General features: G+C 53.1%; 1 protein-coding gene across 1 annotated transcript in view; it reads left to right on the top strand.

Moving 5' to 3' along the window:
• The window catches only part of TNRC6C (trinucleotide repeat containing adaptor 6C), a 99019-nt gene that overhangs the window by 69342 nt on the left and 12883 nt on the right, over positions 1 to 16794 (top strand). Inside the window, exons 8-17 of the mRNA XM_078881268.1 lie at positions 415 to 774; positions 7111 to 9022; positions 9212 to 9530; positions 10007 to 10556; positions 11032 to 11235; positions 11443 to 11627; positions 12246 to 12326; positions 13154 to 13211; positions 14202 to 14338; positions 14919 to 14993. Coding sequence (XP_078737394.1) covers positions 415 to 774; positions 7111 to 9022; positions 9212 to 9530; positions 10007 to 10556; positions 11032 to 11235; positions 11443 to 11627; positions 12246 to 12326; positions 13154 to 13211; positions 14202 to 14338; positions 14919 to 14993 — 3881 coding nt within the window. The remainder of the gene's footprint in view (positions 1 to 414; positions 775 to 7110; positions 9023 to 9211; positions 9531 to 10006; positions 10557 to 11031; positions 11236 to 11442; positions 11628 to 12245; positions 12327 to 13153; positions 13212 to 14201; positions 14339 to 14918; positions 14994 to 16794) is intronic.

The raw sequence follows: 16794 nt of genomic DNA, 5'->3' as shown, positions 1-16794 counted from the left end.
GGAGGCGCGGGTTGACGGCACTTCACCGTGAAGTGTGCCGACCCTGCCCCACAGCGGCTGCCCCTGTCAGTTGGCGGGGGCCGGCAAGACGCTGCCGGGTTGGTACTGCCTCTGTCCCCGATGCCTCTGTGCGCATGACAGCAAAGTGGTCCAGCGCGACGCAGCAAAAGTGTCTGTTAGCAGAGCTGACGCTGCGTCTGCTAAATTATTGGCCACAGGAAATATTATTTGTGCTGTGCTGCATCCCGGTTTGGCCATCGTGAATTATCGTGTGTGCAGCTGGTGGGGAGGAACAGAGTCGCTGGCGGTTGTGGGGTTGAGATGAGCATGAGCTATATTTGAAATCCGGCGTGCTTCGGTTTGGACCCGACCTCACGCTTGCAATGTGTTCTCTTATTTTGTTAAATTTCCCAGTGCCAGAGCCGACAAAGACCAAACCAAACGCAACTCGACCCTGCGACCTGAGCAGCAGCAGTAGCGGGAGCAGTATTGCATCAGAGGAAAACAGCACTCCTGCGCTCGCCTGGCCCGGCAATGCCAAGCAATCCCCCGGCCACAGCGACACTTGGGCCGGGCAGCAGAATCCACAGCAGCAGCAGCAACAACCGCAGCAGCCACCTTCCACCGGCCGCTTTCCATCCCGCGACCTTCCCCCTCGCTTCCGGCAGCTGGAGCCGAGACCGAGCGTGAGACGCGCAAAAGACGGGCTTTTCGAGGGACAGCCGCCGCCAGCAAAGTGCAACGGAGGTTCACGGCTCGGAGACACGAGTGCGGGTGAGCAGTGCGAGCCGCAGCACAAACCTCGCCCTCGTGTCTCTGTGTCTTCGTTCGCGGTGTTGTGTCGTGTCTGTGTCCTGCTGTGTCAACGCTCGCCTCGGTCATCTCAACCACGTGGAGAGTATAAGCGTTGGGACGATGTAACTGACTTGTCACGCAACCGACCTCGCTCGTGCTGACCTGCTGAGTTGGGCGCTGTGACCACCAAACTTAAATGTCCACAAAGAATGGAAAGGCGTACTGGTGAAGTGCCAGAGCTGGGGTTATGAATAGGGTTTGGTCAGTGAGAGGTGTAGTGGCTGGTTGGTTTCAGTTTGTGAAATGGAAAATACAAGCGACTATTTGGTGCAAGTTATGGTTCACAAGATGGCTAATACTCGCAGCTAATTTGTTCGTGTTTGTGAAAGGGCTTGTTCTCGTGACTAGTTGGTTATGTATTGTGAAACGGCTGTCATTAGTGGCTAGTTGGTTAAAGTTATGGTCTGTAAGAATGCTGTACCAGCGGCTGGTTGGTTAGGGTTATAATTGGCTTGGCTTGTATCCTCTGTCCCCATCGCAATGTAAAGGTGGCCTTTTCAGCATTTGGTCACTTTTGGAGTCTGGTGTATACATTGCTTCTAAGCGCAGCTGTAATGTCTCCCCATTTCATGCTGAGAATTAATTATATTATCGGAGTTGTCTGGCTACAGAGTGCAGCTCCTATGCTGCTGTCCATAGCGGTGTTTCCGGCTGGACACGGTGCATGCGAGTTAACGTGGCGATCTGGTAACAAAAATGCAAGTCATGCTGGCCTGCATTTGGAAGTTTCGCCGTAATGAACTGCTTTGCCGGAAATTGCAGACTAATCTGTGAATATTTGTGGTAACTCAGGTATTTAAAATATTTGCTTCTACGTATTTCTTTTTACTGTTGCTCATTTGCTCCCACCGATTTTCTATGTACACTTGCCCAAACATGTGTCGGTTTGTCTGTCCAGTGTTGGGTCTCTCCCGCTTGATTTAAAGGTGTGGATATGGGACAGGTCGCTGCTATAACAGCAGGAAGTGTCAGCCCGTGGGCCTTTGCACTGCTTCACTGAGGCATCTGCTAACGAGCGAACAGTGTTTCGGTGCCATTGCAGTCGCCTTGGCTTACTGTTAAACGTGCGTGTTGAGGCTGGAGGCTGCCTGTATAAATCTACCATGCAGCGCTGATGTGTCCATTCTGCCTCCTGTCTGGCCTTTGAGATGTCGTGCTTCCCACCGCTCGCTTGTGCACACACTAGGTCAGGGGTCAGCATCCATTATAACAAGAGCCATTTTTTTCCCCAATGCATGTGAATACGTGACTGTGGTCCTTGGGAAATAACGTTGAACTACGTGCAGCTCCGGAACCGCATGTTGCCGACCTCTGCTGTCATGTCTGTGTTGAAGTTGTGGTGATAGTGGGGGGGGTGGGGTTATGGTTATTGTGGATTTCGTTTGTTTAAAGCTGGATGTGCCAAGATTTACAAATGCTGCCGGTGGAAATAATGGAAAAATTAGGCGACTCAACATTAAAATTATCTAGCAGATTGCCTCACTAATACTGTAATGGCATTTATGTTATCTGTGAACACTGCATGGACTTGTTTTGATATCAAGGTAGGTTTGTTTATTTTTTACCAGCAGAGTTACTAAGAGGACTAAAAGGAAAGCAAAAATAGCCTTGTTTACCACTGGGAAGGTCGGCAGTGGCAACTTATTTTAAGCTTGCCCCTCTTGCTGACGCGCGGGTTTGTGACGTTGAGCTTTAATTTCACAAAATTGGCAAGTTTTAAAAATACCAAATACGTGTCCACTAGATACACAGCGGATTAGGCGATCGGGTGTTGCCTTCAAGAGCCGGCTGGGGAATTGTGTTCGTACGAATGTTTATTTACCGCGACGGCGCTGCAGCACACTACATGGACACGGGGTGGGTGGGCGGGGCAGCCCAAGGGGGGGAGACGACATCGCTCTGAGCTGTCATGCTCCAGAACGGCGGCGGGGTTGTGTCTGCGCATTTTTCCAAAAAGCTTCCCAGCAGTCGACGTGCAGGCCCGAGCCGCCCTTGTCTGTGTGAAGCGCGCATTCTCGCGCTGCTCCGGAGAGGTTTTTTTCACGAGTGACCTTGGCATCACCTTGAGTCCAGCGCACTGGCCGTGTACACGCAGGCACAAACACTGCCCACTTATTTATTTAGCTTGTTGCCTGCGCTTGGAAAAAAAGCACAGCCATTGGCTCGTGGCCCGCGCTGACCCAGGCGTCTGGGTGGGGCCAACATTCCAATAATGTGGGACCTTTTAAAAAGCTGTTTTGAATTTATTTCTTTTCACGTGGAATTTTAATTTTAAGTTTATTACAACCTTTGCAGAAATTGATACCAATTTCCTGAGCATCCGCCAATGTAAACTGCCGCTCTTGTTTCCAGTCACCAAGGAAATGGCTCGTTTACACAACGATTGTTGCAGTTAAAAATACCTACCCTCCACGTGAAAGCGGTTAATTCAAGATAGCAGCGACATGCGAACGTGGATCTCTTACTATCTTGTCCCAAACCATTACGTCATGCACACATGGCATTTGAAAAAATGCCTATACACTTGGGTAAACAAATACATGATTACTACCACTCTCCATTAACTTCCGTCGTTGCTAAACCTGATGCTTTCAAGCACACTTTCACATCGTCATTAATTTGCATTGACAACGGGCATTTGTAATGATTTGCCTCCACGTTTTAGATGCTTTTGCCTGAAACCAATTCCAGAGCTTATTGAACAGCTCACAACCTTGCACTAGCCTGCCTCGCTCCCCCCTCCGCTTGAAAATGGCGCATTCCACATTTCTGAAGAATGAGTCAGGCTCTCTCCTCACTGCTCAAAAGAGGCCAATTATCCAGGCGGTGTACAGTGTTTTTCAGCGAGCCTGTGTGTGTGTGCGCACAATCCCGGGAGTGATCCTACACTCCTCACTCTTTTCCCCCCGCCTTTGTGCAGAAAATTGTCAGCCACCGTTGAATTCAAACATTTACGTCATCGGACATGATACGGTGTAGTCATGCTGACCCTACAATTGGAGGAGTGCTTGCGAGTAGAGTAAACCCAGGTGTTTCTGGAGCGTGGAGGTCGAGGAAGGCATGCGAAAAAACACTGACATGTGGCTACCAATGCAAATGCCGAATTATCAGAAGTGGCCCTGCCACATTGCTCCTTTAGCCATATCCCTGTCCTGTATAAGTCCAGTGCATGTTTTTGCATGTCCCCACTATTTTACTCAAGTCCATGTCTTGGCTAAGACCATGGCTAGTTTCCCCAAGCGCTCTGGACCACACTTGCTTTGGTGCCGTAAAAATAAAACCGTCGGTGGTGCACGTAGCAAAGCATTGTCCTGCAGAAAAAATACCTTTTAAATCTACTTTCGATCATGATCACCGGCTTTTTGAGAATCTATTACTGTTATAATGGTACCGTGTCTTCTGTTCCTCTGTTATGCTCTGTCCTTAATTTTTTTTCTGCATTTCTAAGGTGCTCCAATGCATTAGCATTTAAGGAATATTTAAATAAATACAATTACACATAATATTAAAAGGACAATGCTAAATCATTTTCGCGCGCATGCATGTGTGTATGGCTGTCGATGGATTGTGGAAAATCAAAATGGTTTTACCAGACATCACAAATTCAGTACAAACAGAGGTCTGTGTCGTTTACGATTTGTGTCTCGGATTTCAAATACAATGGCCATGGGAGAGAGCTCTACTAATAAGAGTCATGCACATTACCAGGCATGCTGTTGAACAGCTATTGATTTTTTGCCTCCAATCCCGTTTCCTGTAGCCACCACCCTGCTTTGTGGAATCATGAGCAGAGCAGAGTATGAACATTAATGAGGTGAAAAGGATTCAAACCTTACCACTTTGCTCGCCCATCAAGCTCAACACTACAACGGTTTAACGAATGTCGGGAAGTCATGTGCAACCTGCAAAATATTTACATGTTCAATCGATTATTCCAGCAGCCCTTGAGCCACGAGCAATGCCACTAATACTGTGTTCCTTTAAAAAAAATGGTAGGAGAGGAAGGTAGTGTGTACGGAGGGAGAATCCAAATGAAGTCTATTGACTTTCCCTGCAGCATGAAAGCAACCAACAGAATTTTCTTGGCTGACTTTCAAAAAGTGAATTACGGTTGCTTAATAGCATTAGAGATGGAGACACGGGGAGGTGATGGGGCTGGGGGTGCTGGGACGTAGGAAATGGAAATCCTGGGGGGGTGCGGGGGGGGGACAAGGGCAATGGACAGAGGATGTGAATGCGAGAGAAAAACAATACCTGCAAATGCTGCGTTTGTCCCCGATCGTGAGGCGTTGCTTTATTTTGCACGCGACGCCACTCGCAGGCAAACCAAGGCAACATTTTGGCATATCATATCGCAGGGCCCAGCTGCTTTATCTAACTATAGATCAGTCGTGGCAATGGCGCAAGTGGCCTTGCTCTGGGAGGGTTTTTAGAACGGCAAATAAATTGAGGGCTTTCATGCGACGGCGTATGCTATAGCTGGTACTCCACCCTCCTCAACAGCCTACCCACCCACCCCTACTCCCTCCCCGCACTGCCCACAGCTACACGGAACCCTCCCCGAGGCTGGCAGTCTGATGCGTGCAGCGCAGAGCGCGCAAGGCAAAGAGGGAGAGAGATCAGGGGGAGTGAGGGGGGGGAGGTGGGGATGGCGGGTTGGGAAGGAGAGTGCGCGAGTGAGCGAGGGGTGGGGGGGAGAGAGAGAGCGGGCGGGCGGGCGCCAGTGAGAGCCAGCCATTGCGCACCCAAATCACAAGCACACGGCCGCCATGTTGAACAGGCAGTGAATGCAGCCACGGCGCGTGCAGAGAACTGTTTTAAACTCGAGTAAATAAGTCGGTTGGCGCTGTCGCGTTTCCTTTCTTTCTGCTTGGGAACCCGTCGAATGCAATTGTTTCTTATTTTATTCGTACGCGACCCCGAAAGTTTTTTTCCTTTCGACCTCAGTGCCCAGATACAGCAGCATGTCGTCCCGGGCCTCCAGTGCTGCTGCGTGGCTGTACGTATGCGCTCGTTTTCGTCGGCCCGTGCCAGCTCGAGGGTTCCGTCCGCGTAAAAACCCTGTTTTAATGTCATCCCTGTTGGCGCCGCGGTCGCCTTCCTTCGCTAGCCCTGACCTGTTGGTCATTTTGCGGTCGCGCGCCATCGCGGGGCACCAGCTTTTCTAGGGGGAAGGATGGAACATGGAGCTGCAGCGCCAGTGGCATCCACTGAGCGGTGCACATGGCGCAGGTCCAGGCTGCACTGCATATCGCGAGCGGCGCCGCTTGTAAACACTTGGCAGGCTGCTGCAGAGCTCCACCTTTAACGTCCGCGTCTCTCCGTTGTCGAAGAAGAGACGGCTTCTGCTGAAGTTTGGATTGCAATCGTTTTTCTCGGACAATTGACGGAATACGGTTCACTAAGTCCAAACCGATTGGGGAAGTTGACATTGCATTTGCACTGCCAAAGCTTACGCCTCGAATCGATGCACGTTGTCCTGTCTGCTAAAGATAATTTCTAGCCTTGGATGAGTGCAGTCTATGCAAGAGAGATGCTTGCTCAGTGTAGCCTGGACCATCTTTGTACACTGCTGTATCGGTGCTGTCCAGTACAATTATTGGTCGACCTCTGACCCAGCCGTCTGCGCGCTCATGTGCTCATGTCTACCCCACGGCGATCGTCGTTGACCTAACGCTGACCATGGTAGTGCCACTCCATAATTTACCCTTCATCCAGCTGGCTCTTAAAGTACAGCCGTGTTCTCCTGGAGTACGAGTTGATGAATGCTTTTTCTAACGTGTTATTGTGTTTGTTGTGGACTGGTGTACTTCATTTTAGCCGTTTCATCCTGATTTGTATATGGTTTGTCTTTTGAATGTTGAACGCAACACATTTTATCTTCTCGTAACATGTAACCCCGCTCCAAATTTATGTTACATGTATTTTTCCTTTCAGAATTAATTAAAATGACAGAATAAAAAAAAATGTGTGTTTGCCCTTTGGGAATGCCTTTAAACATTTTTCTCAATGTACATGTGACTTATGGAAATATTGTTTAGCCTATGTTTGTGTTTTATAAATGGCATTGTGACATCTAACAGACTCTCGAAAGTATTGCTTAATAAACCACTTTATATTTATTCCGTTCTTTAAACCACGAGCTTCCTTACAACCCACTCTTGAAAGTTTTTGCGTGATGTTGGTAACCTCTGTGCTGCCGAGGTAACGTATTTCCACCTGTGTTTCCACCTCTGTGTTTCCTACCCTTGCCAGACCTAAGCTCCAGCAGTCTGGCGGCCCAGTATGAGAGTCTGCGCTGGGACCGCTCATCTCAGAACGGCCCGTCCTGCGCGCGCGTCGCTGTGACTCAGAGCCGGCTCGGCTGGGCGGCCCCCTTCTCTAAGGACTCTGAGGCAGCCTCAGCAGCAGTAACGACCACGACCTCACCGGAATGCGCGACTGATGCTAGCCGTGGCACAGAGAGCACCAGCATGGCGTCGTCAGCTAATCGCAATGAAGGAGCAAGCTTGAACCAATACAATACCTCGAACGGCAACAGTGGTGGAACTAAGACTAACAGTAATAATAATCACGGTACCAGTGGCAACGGTGCTCCTGGAAACTGGGACTTTGGGGCTAGGGTCGACGGGAAACACGACGGGGGGAGTAGGTCATGGGGTAACGGAGGGGGCGGCACTCCCTCTCCGAGCGCCAATTCGGCAGCGTGGCCTTCAGTGGGGGGCGGCGAGGGGTCGGGCTTGAGCGCACCTGCGGCTGGTGCCGCCCAGATGCACACTTCCTCCGCCGGGAACGGAAATGGGGGCCACGGCGGCACGGGGCGCGGCGCCGTCAGCGGTTGGGGGAGCGGGGGACGAGGCCGCGATCCCACCGGCCCATCCGACGGGCCGCCCCGGGGTGGAGCCATTGCCCCCGACAATCACGGACCAAGCAACAGCGCCGGGCGCGATGCCGGCACCAGAAACGCCGGCGGATCGAGTGACGCGCCGAGCACGGGCGGCGGTTGGGGGCCAAGTTTGCCGCCAACCCAGGACGACCGGGACGGAGCTGCCAGCGGTGATGGAGGCTCTGGTTGGGGCTCTGTTCCCAATTCGCAGGCCATCGAAGCCAACGGGAGACCTTCCTCGGACGCCGGAAAAGACATTTCGGACAAAAATAAATCCTCGGGCGGAGACTCCTGGGGAGATGGTGGAGGCTGGGGCAGAGCCAATCAGCCGAGTTCTGGTTTCAGCGGACCAATTGAAATGTGGGGCGGTGGCGGTGCAAACAGCGGTGGCGGCGGCGGCGGTGGCAGCGCTGTGGGGGAGTGGCGGAGCGGAGACTCTTCTAGCCAACAACATTCCAGCAACAGCAATGTTGGCAGCAACAATGGCGGAGGCAACGGAGGAGGCAATAACGGGGGCGGCGGAAAGTTTGGTTCCGGTGGCGGCGGTGGCAGCGGTGCGATGTGGGGTGGTGGCAGCGGTGGAGGTGCTGGTGGTCCTGGAGGTGGCGGTGGAGGTGGTGCAGGAGGAGGAACATCTGGCTCGGGCCCTGGCAGCGAATGTGGGAACTCATGGGGGGGTGGGAAACCCGGTGGGAACGGAGCCCACACAGGCAGCGAGGGCAGCTCTGACAGCAGCGGGGGCCGTGGTGGCAGTGGCGGCGGTGGTGGCGGCCGGGGAGGGGACAGAGGTAGCGGTAGCGAGAGGGGGAGCGGCGGTGCTCCGGCACGGCGCGGCCGCCGCGGGAAGTACGACACGTCGATCGGCCCAGAGCCGGAACGGCCCGAGACCCTGCCCATCCCTAAGGACGTAGACCCCCGCGTCCTGTCCAACGCTGGCTGGGGCCAAACACCCATCAAGCAGAACACCCAGTGGGATGTGGAGAAGTTTGAACGCGAGAAGGCTCATGCCAAGCCCTCAGACGGCTGCGTAGAGCGAGCTGGTGGCGTTGGTGGCACCGCCCCTGGACCTGGCTGGGGCGGCGGCGGTGGTGGTGGTGGTGGTGGTGGCGGCGGCGGCGGCGGAGGTGGTGGCGGAGGTGGTGGTGGTGGTGAAGGAGGAGGCAGTCGAGGAGGCCATCATCACCCCCAGCACTCGGGCCCTGGTTGGGGAGCGAGCAAAGGCTGGGACAACAGGTGCGTCGTGCCCACAGCTGGGCCTTGTGTGCGCGCGGCGCAACCACGGTGATCGATAGGGGGTTCGGTTATAAGGGATCATGGTCCCGAGAGTGGTGACATTGTTCTTTTAAATGCATTTTCAATTAGTTATTTGTTGAGTGAATATTTGTGCGCATTTATTTTTAAAGTGTCCTTTTCTGGCCTTCGCTAGTCTGGTTGTTGATTCTCTGAACTCCCTTCCCACCGGAACCGCAGCGGTGGCTACGATGAGGGCCCTGGCAGCTGGGGAGATGGGCCCCCACGCAGGCCGCAGCAGGGTGGCTGGGGCGGAGGAGATGGCCCCAAACAAGGTCCTGGTGGCGGCACAGACAGGGGGGGAGGCTGGGGAGGCTCAGGTGGTGGATGGGAGCAGCAGGCGCAGCCTGGCATGAGCCAGTGGGGGGGCGCGGAGCCATCGAAGAGCATGCCCCCTCAACCGTGGGAGGGGGGCGGCCCTGAGAGAAACTGGAACGGAGCCAAGGCCGGGCCTCACAACTGGAGTGGGGAGCCCAAGCACGGCTCTCGAGGACCACAGGTGCCATGTTCCATCCGGCTTTTTCCATCGCTGTCATCGCTGCACTGATATCACAATGTCACTTCTGTAGCTGTTATTGTTCTGGTTGTAGTTTTGGGTCCCTCGCCACTGGAATCGTGACATAATGTGGTTGTTAGCAGTCTGTTTTGGGTTCCTATTTCATTTCCAGAACACAGACATGAGTAACCCCAGCCAGTGTGATTTTATTTCCACGATAAATCTTTACCGAATTATTTTCTTATCCTATTTCTTGTGCAATAATGTATTTAAGTTAATGAAAGCATTTATTAAGTTATAGATCGATAATTTGTGTCGGTTACAGTTCTGTATTAGTTCTGCCAAAATCATGGGATACGTGTTGGAATTCCCAAAAACAAAATACGTAGCTTTGATTTCTAGTTGTCAAACAGTAGTTGTCTCCTCCCCCACCAGCGGTGGACAGTGTAATAATCTCTGTTGTCGTTGTATGCTTGCAGAGTTGGGAAGGTCCCCCCAAGCCAAACCTGCCGATGTGGGCCGAATCCTCCGACTTAGGCGGCCCTGGCTCTTGGGGTGGCCCTGGTGCCATGGGTCCAGGCCCGGCAGGGCCAGGTGGTATCCCGGGAGGGCCCATTGGGCCAGGGGGCGGTCCTCTCGGCGGCGGTGGCGGCGGCAACAGCGGTGGTGGTGGTGGCGGTGGCGGCGGTGGCGGTAGTGGTGGAGGGAAAACCAACGCTGGCTCCGGCTGGATCGGAGGCCCGATCCCGGCAGTGGCTCGGGAAGCCGAGGCTGAGTCCAGTGGCTGGGAGGAGCCGTCACCCCCTTCACTGCGACGCAAGAATGAGGTGGACGACGGCACGGCCGCGTGGGGCGACCCCACCGCCTACAACTACCGTGGTGTCAACATGTGGGAGAAGGAGAACATGGCGGCTGGAGGGGGCGGTGGCGGCGGTGGTGGTGGAGGGGGTGGCGGCGGTGGTGGTGGAGGGGGCGGCGGCCCCCCACCTGACCTGGGCAAGGAGAGAAAGTCCCCCAGCGCCCCCAGCGGTACGTGATGGGGTTTGTGCGGCCACTCCACAGGGAATGCACTCATGATTAATACTTTTTAAAGGTACATATTGGCTTGCGACCAAATCAACTAAACTTGGATGAGCCTGGTTAGTACGTGAATGTCAGACATTGGTTTGATTTGAGGCCATAAGTTGGCCAGGTGGTTGCTGTACAATAGTGGATTGCATCTGTCTGTACTGGAGCTTTTAACGTGGCCCCCGTTGATTGAGTAGTTATTTTCACTCGCACCAAACGTTCATAATTATAGAAACGGTAAAAAAATCCCAACAGGACCCATTTGAAAAAGTCTTCAGGCTTGGCGAGACTTGCCTGAGTAGTCAAAGGACATTCATATTTTAAAAGTGAAGCTCATTTGTGATGCCGGACGGCATCAGTGCATGTGCCATGGCCGGCGGGCTCCGTCAGTGCCATCCCCCTGGTGAACTCTGACCCGTGGCCTCCATATCACCAGGATGGGGTGACTCCAAGACGGACTCGGGCTCGTGGGGTGACCCCACATCGCCCGTAGACAACGGCACCTCGGCCTGGGGACGTCCGCGCGAGGGCGGCAATGGGGGCGAAGGTGGACGAGGAGGGGGTGGCGTGGGAGGTGGGGGCCCAGGCGGCGGTGGCTGGGCCAACCCCGACTCTAGCTGGGGCGGACCCAGCAAACCAGGTGGGGCGACAGTGGGGGTGGCACCTGCAGCGAGGGTGGGCCACAGTTTCACTTGCGAACATTCCTGTGGTTCCTTCTGATGTGCGCGCACGTGCGTGGGTGTGCACTGTGCGCACGCAAGTCCCGTCTTGTCTGCGCGTCGGTGCTCGTTTCGCGGCGTCGCGTGTTATCTCACGCGCTCTGCCGTCTGTTCTGTCCGTTTTGCAGGCGGCTGGGGCGGGAGCCGGGAAGACCCAGATGCGCCAGGCAGCCGCCACTCGAGTTGGGAGGAGGAGGATGGCAATGAGATTGGCATGTGGCACGGAGGGGGAGGACCCCCCCAGGATGGGCCCTCATATGGCCCTGGCTCGAACAACTGGGGGGGCCCTGGCGGCAAGAGGCTTGGCCCCAAGGTGAGCGTGTCGTGCTTGGCTGTGACATGCTGATCACAGTCATCCTCGCGTCACATTATCATGGCTCCAGGCATCCTCTCCTAAAAATGCCTTCTCTTGGTATCCTTTTCGGTAGACCCCATTGCCGTTAGGAAGGAAATGTAACGATTCGATGAATTGTCATGATTTGATTTTAGAATCTTGATTTTGTTTTGCCCTGCTTGCCATCATTGCATGTGTTATCCACGATGACTGCACAGATTCCATAAATGCATTGGAATCTCCAAAAAAAAATATTCTTGCATATGACTTGATGCCCATAATGTGAATGGAAATCTCCATAGCTCTCTCGTTACATTCCTTCTGAGGTTATGTGTGGTCAAATAACCCCACGACCCATACAGCGAGAATTGGTTGACAAATTAGCTGTGCATGCAATGCTCGACAGCAGCGCGCATACTGAGTGTTTGCACAACGCCGCTGCCTCGGAGCCAGGGCTGTGCTGATGACGACGGCTGTGGCCCCTGCTGCTCTCGGGGCCCACGTGACGATGGGCCGGGCTGGGTGGGGGAGGGTCATTCGACGACCCGGCTCTCGTTTCTGGAACGCCACGGTTGTTGACTCCGTGTCTCCTTGCAGGGACCCATTAAGAACTCCACACGGCAAGAGGAAGTCTGGGTGAACAGACTCATTAAGCAGCTTACTGACATTGGCTTCCCGGTAAGGACGTTTCTTATTTTTTTTGGCTTTTTTGCTGTGTGCGCTTTATTGCTGCTCCATCGGGGGGAGTCGCTCGAATTGATGGGACGACTCCCGTATTCCCCGCCCACGTGACTCGGAGGGGTTTTGCAGCATTGTTTGAAACGTGTTCCTGGATTTCTCTGCCGTTTTCTACAGAGGCCGGACACATAGCAGTGTCCTTCATACGACCTACGTTGCATGACCGTGACAAATGTTTTCTCCGGGTTCTCCGTTTTCCTTCCTCATGAGGCCACACACTAATGAATAGAATTGTCTACATGTCTCAGAGCAAGGGACTCCGCTGTTTTAAAGGAGTTGTAACATCTGTGCATTGGCACTGGGTGTAGTCATTTCACACACAGCTTTATAACATGTGAAATAATAAAAACAATACACGGATCAATATTGCTTGAAACTGGCCTTTAAATATCAGCCCATCCATCAAAAGAATCCTTTAAATTTTATACCCCAAAATTTGCACAAGCCACGATTTCATTTATTTACAAACAAGTTAATTTAGTAATAACCACATTATTTACAGTAATGCAAGTAAAAAAAAATTGTTGTAACAGAACCCCTGCACTGCGTAGCTAATGCACGCAAAGGCATTTGTTGTGCGTAATGAAATTGCTAATTATTTCTGAAAACTCGTCAACCAGACGTTGGTACCAAATCAACGAGTAATTTACGCATTGTCCACACGCAGGCGCTTACACGGGCAGGCACACGCGGCACGTCAGAGTGAATCGGGCACGGGCTGTTGATTCTCGGGAGTCGCTGAGGCTTTTGTTTCGTCTCCCTTGCAGCGAGAACCCGCGGAGGAGGCTCTGCGTGGAAACGGCATGAATGTGGACAAGGCAATGAGTAAGACATCCCATTCACCATGCTCCCCCCTGGCACCAGGCCTGCATTCGTATGCGCGCGCACTGCACGCGCCCATACTGTATGGCGTCACGCACCTGTACACGGCACACGCATGTGCAGACGTGCGGTGTGTATCCTTGTATTCTACGTGTTTGCGTACACCTCGCGCGTCCACTGCATGTGTACACAGTACGTGCATATGTACCAACTAGGTAAACACGCTATGTGAATACATAATGCACCCACACACTGTGTGCGTGCATTCGTACTGCATGCTCATGTTATGTGTATATATACACAACATGAACTTGCGCAATGCATGCACACACCCACTATTTTCATATACTTGCACACACAACACTCTAAATGCATACACACTGCATGCAACACCCTGCGTGCATGTACCCACAACATTTTCTCTGGCCACGATGCATACCCACTGCATTCACATACCTGCATGGAAATACATTATTTTCATACGGATATAATGCATGCAAACACGTTGCAATACTCAATTTAAAAAAAAGTGTTATCTTTTACAAATTTGAAGGTGTTATTTTTTGCTGGCCATTTCACGTTTTGGCCCTTTGGGCATGTGCACCATAATTGTGTTAAAAAATAACACTTTGCGTGCATACACAGTACACCTCTGCGCACACTTCATGCACAATCACACCTTGCATACACATACATGCAATGGAAAGCATACAGTGCGTTTGTGTAGCCCAGGTTGGAAATACTGAATGTAACAGATCACTGTTGTCGGATGCTATTGGGTTTAGCATCATATGACATTTTAATTGAGTGGTTTCCCCCCTTCACCTCCCCTCCCCAATGAGAGTTCATGCTCTCACGCACTCGCGCGACGGCGCTCTCGGTCGGCGCCGAGTGCTCTAGTTCGCCTTGAGCCACCAGCAAGGTCCCCCCCCCCCCTCTTTGCCCAAAGTCTCTTGTCGCGGAGGATGAGCGAACGCGTGTCTTGTGTCCCAGGCGCCCTCTTGGATCGCAAGGGCGACCTTGACAAGCACCGACCCGAGTTCAACGGGGTCATCGGCAAGGGCTTCCCGCCCCGCCCCAACGTGCACAAAGAGTCTTCCTTCGACCACCGTTCTTCCTTCTTTGACAAGGTTTGTATTCCGAGCGGACGGGGGGAGCGCCCTCACGCGCCTGGCTCCAGTCGGGCAGAGTGTGCCGAGACGGGAGAGGTGAATGCTCGCCACTGTTTGCGGCCAGTTTTTCTATTAAGTGTTGCTGTTGTTTATAGGCTGCATTTTTGTGCTTTGAGTCCGTATGCTTGATGTTTCAGAATGCTCTAACCCTGTCCTAATTTCTCTCCTCCCTTTTGTGACCTTCCCAATTATCACCCCATTATAATTGATGCATCTGACCTTAACTCTGGCTGTCTTTATATTGAACATTTTTGGCCATTCCACTTTCTGCCGAATGGTTTTGCTGGTTCATTTCTTATTTTACCCCCTCCTGCCCTACCTGGGCGCCTGGCTCCTGCGATGTTTCCCTGTCCGCCGTGGCCGATTTGCTCACGTTGCTCCCACCCTGCCATCACGCTGCCACCCCCCACCCTGCCTGCTACCTCCCTCTCCACCCTCCCTTCAGCTGAGCCTGTCTCTAACCAATCCGGACGGGGCATTTTGTGACGATTGCCCCGCCTCCCCGTTCCTGCCTTCCCCCGGTATCAAACTACCCCAGGCCACCCCCCCTGCTCCTCCTGGTCAATCGCTCGCCCCCCTCAGCCTATCCAATCAGAACCCTGCTTCTAAACAGGTAACCTCGAGATACAACCCCCCCCCCCACGCTTTACCCCACCACCCACACTTCCCTGCTGCCCCTACCCACCTCGCTCGAACCGCAATGATTGTTGGAGGGGGGTCATCTGGGTCGGGGGACGCCGGGTGGAAAGCGGGCCCTGATGTGCACAACACTCCTGCTCTCAAAAGTATTGCTGCATCCAAGCGGTGGTCATAACCAAATCTTAATCCAGCCACACCCCTACCCCAAACTGTCCCTAACCCCAATTCGAACCCCTGTCCCGAATGTTAAGCTTACTTAACCCCTATTCCTAACTTTATCCTCTTAAACCCAACCCTACCGTTAATCCTAACTCTTATCTGTAATCCCAACCCTAACCCTGGCCCTTTCTTTATTCCTAACCTTTTTCCAACTCTTAACCCGTAATCCTATCCCCGACATTAGCACCCCTAACCAATTCGAAAAGGCAGAAAGTAGCATTTTTCCCAGCAGTTTGGGTTAAGATCGAGAGGGGGGTGCACAAGAGCCTCCACGGGTTTTCACGGCATCGTCCCAGTTGTCTGCCCGGCATTCCCCACTCGGAAGGGTTGGTGGGGGGAGGGATTTTCCTGCGCTGCTTCACCGCGCTTGCCGCTGCTTAATTCAAGTAGACTTTGCCGCCGTTGGGGCGGCCCGCCGTTGGGGCTGCCCATTGCTGGGTTCAGGCCACAGGGTTGCCATGGTTTCTAGAAGATTTCCGTTTGCGGTTTGAACCTTGCCACTAAACACACGGTCGGCGGTGGGAGGGGGGGGGGGTTGGCGGGTTGCCGCCGCTTTAAAAATTGCAGGTGTGGCCTGCGCAGGTTATTGAAGCTGTCAGTCGTACGAAGGACTGCACCAGTCACATCGTGGCGAACCTGACAACAGTCTCACTCTTCTTGCACCCCCCCCGCCCTTCCATGCAGCCATTGGCTCAGGATTTTAGTGTCTGTGCTGGCGATGCAGGAATGGGATTTTCTGCCTTGGTGTTTCTGTAAATCTTCTGCGAGCTGCACCTGCGTGGCAATTATGATTCGTGTGCCCGCACGTGGTTAATCTGACGTGTGGCATCTTATAAAGGGGGTCTGTCGTCATGTTGCGAGCCGTCTGGGGAAAACCCAGGAGGAGCGCGGTGTTTGTGGCAAATACGAGAGCACTCGCTCTCACGTGGCCGTCGCCTCGCGGGCGATGGGGAGACCAGAGTGGCAGGCCCGGTGCGTGAGCATTCCCGGGGGAAGGTCTCCTGTGCCTCCCAGAGCGACCGCCTGAACACGGTCCTATTTATAATGCAGGACAACGTGGCGTTAATAATTATTGACGCCACGTTGTCCTCGGACACCACCTCGAGGGCGCATGTGGAAGTGTTGTGGCACTCGGTAACATCCCTCACACAGCCTCCCGTGTGGTCTCACGCCACCCTCGGGCTGGCTGCGGTGTGACAGGGTGAGCCTGTGGCGCCACCCGTCGGTCAATGGGCGTGCATTTTAATGTTTTCTCGTGCGACTTGCTGGGTTTTTGACAGTGTTGCTTGAGGCATTCATAATGATCTCGGAAGCCTGTGGTGGTTGGGTGGATTTAAAATGTTATACGCAATGTATAATGTGTGTGCGGTTTGTGTATTGTATGCAAGTGGTTTGTAACATTTTGTGCACTGTAAACGCATTGTGTGTTTTGTGTTTCTGCGGTGTGTGTAAGTTCGCACGTTGTGTAAGCGTACGTGCGGTGTGTGCCATGTGTGCACCTTGTGCTTGTAGTGTGTTAACGCGTGCATGCGTGTACACGAGGATTCATGTGTGTA

Source organism: Lampetra fluviatilis, chromosome 1 (genome assembly GCF_964198595.1).
Source record: "Lampetra fluviatilis chromosome 1, kcLamFluv1.1, whole genome shotgun sequence".
NCBI lineage: Eukaryota > Metazoa > Chordata > Hyperoartia > Petromyzontiformes > Petromyzontidae > Lampetra > Lampetra fluviatilis.
Note: the sequence above shows the minus strand (reverse complement) of the source record. Positions and strands in the feature narration are given on the sequence as shown.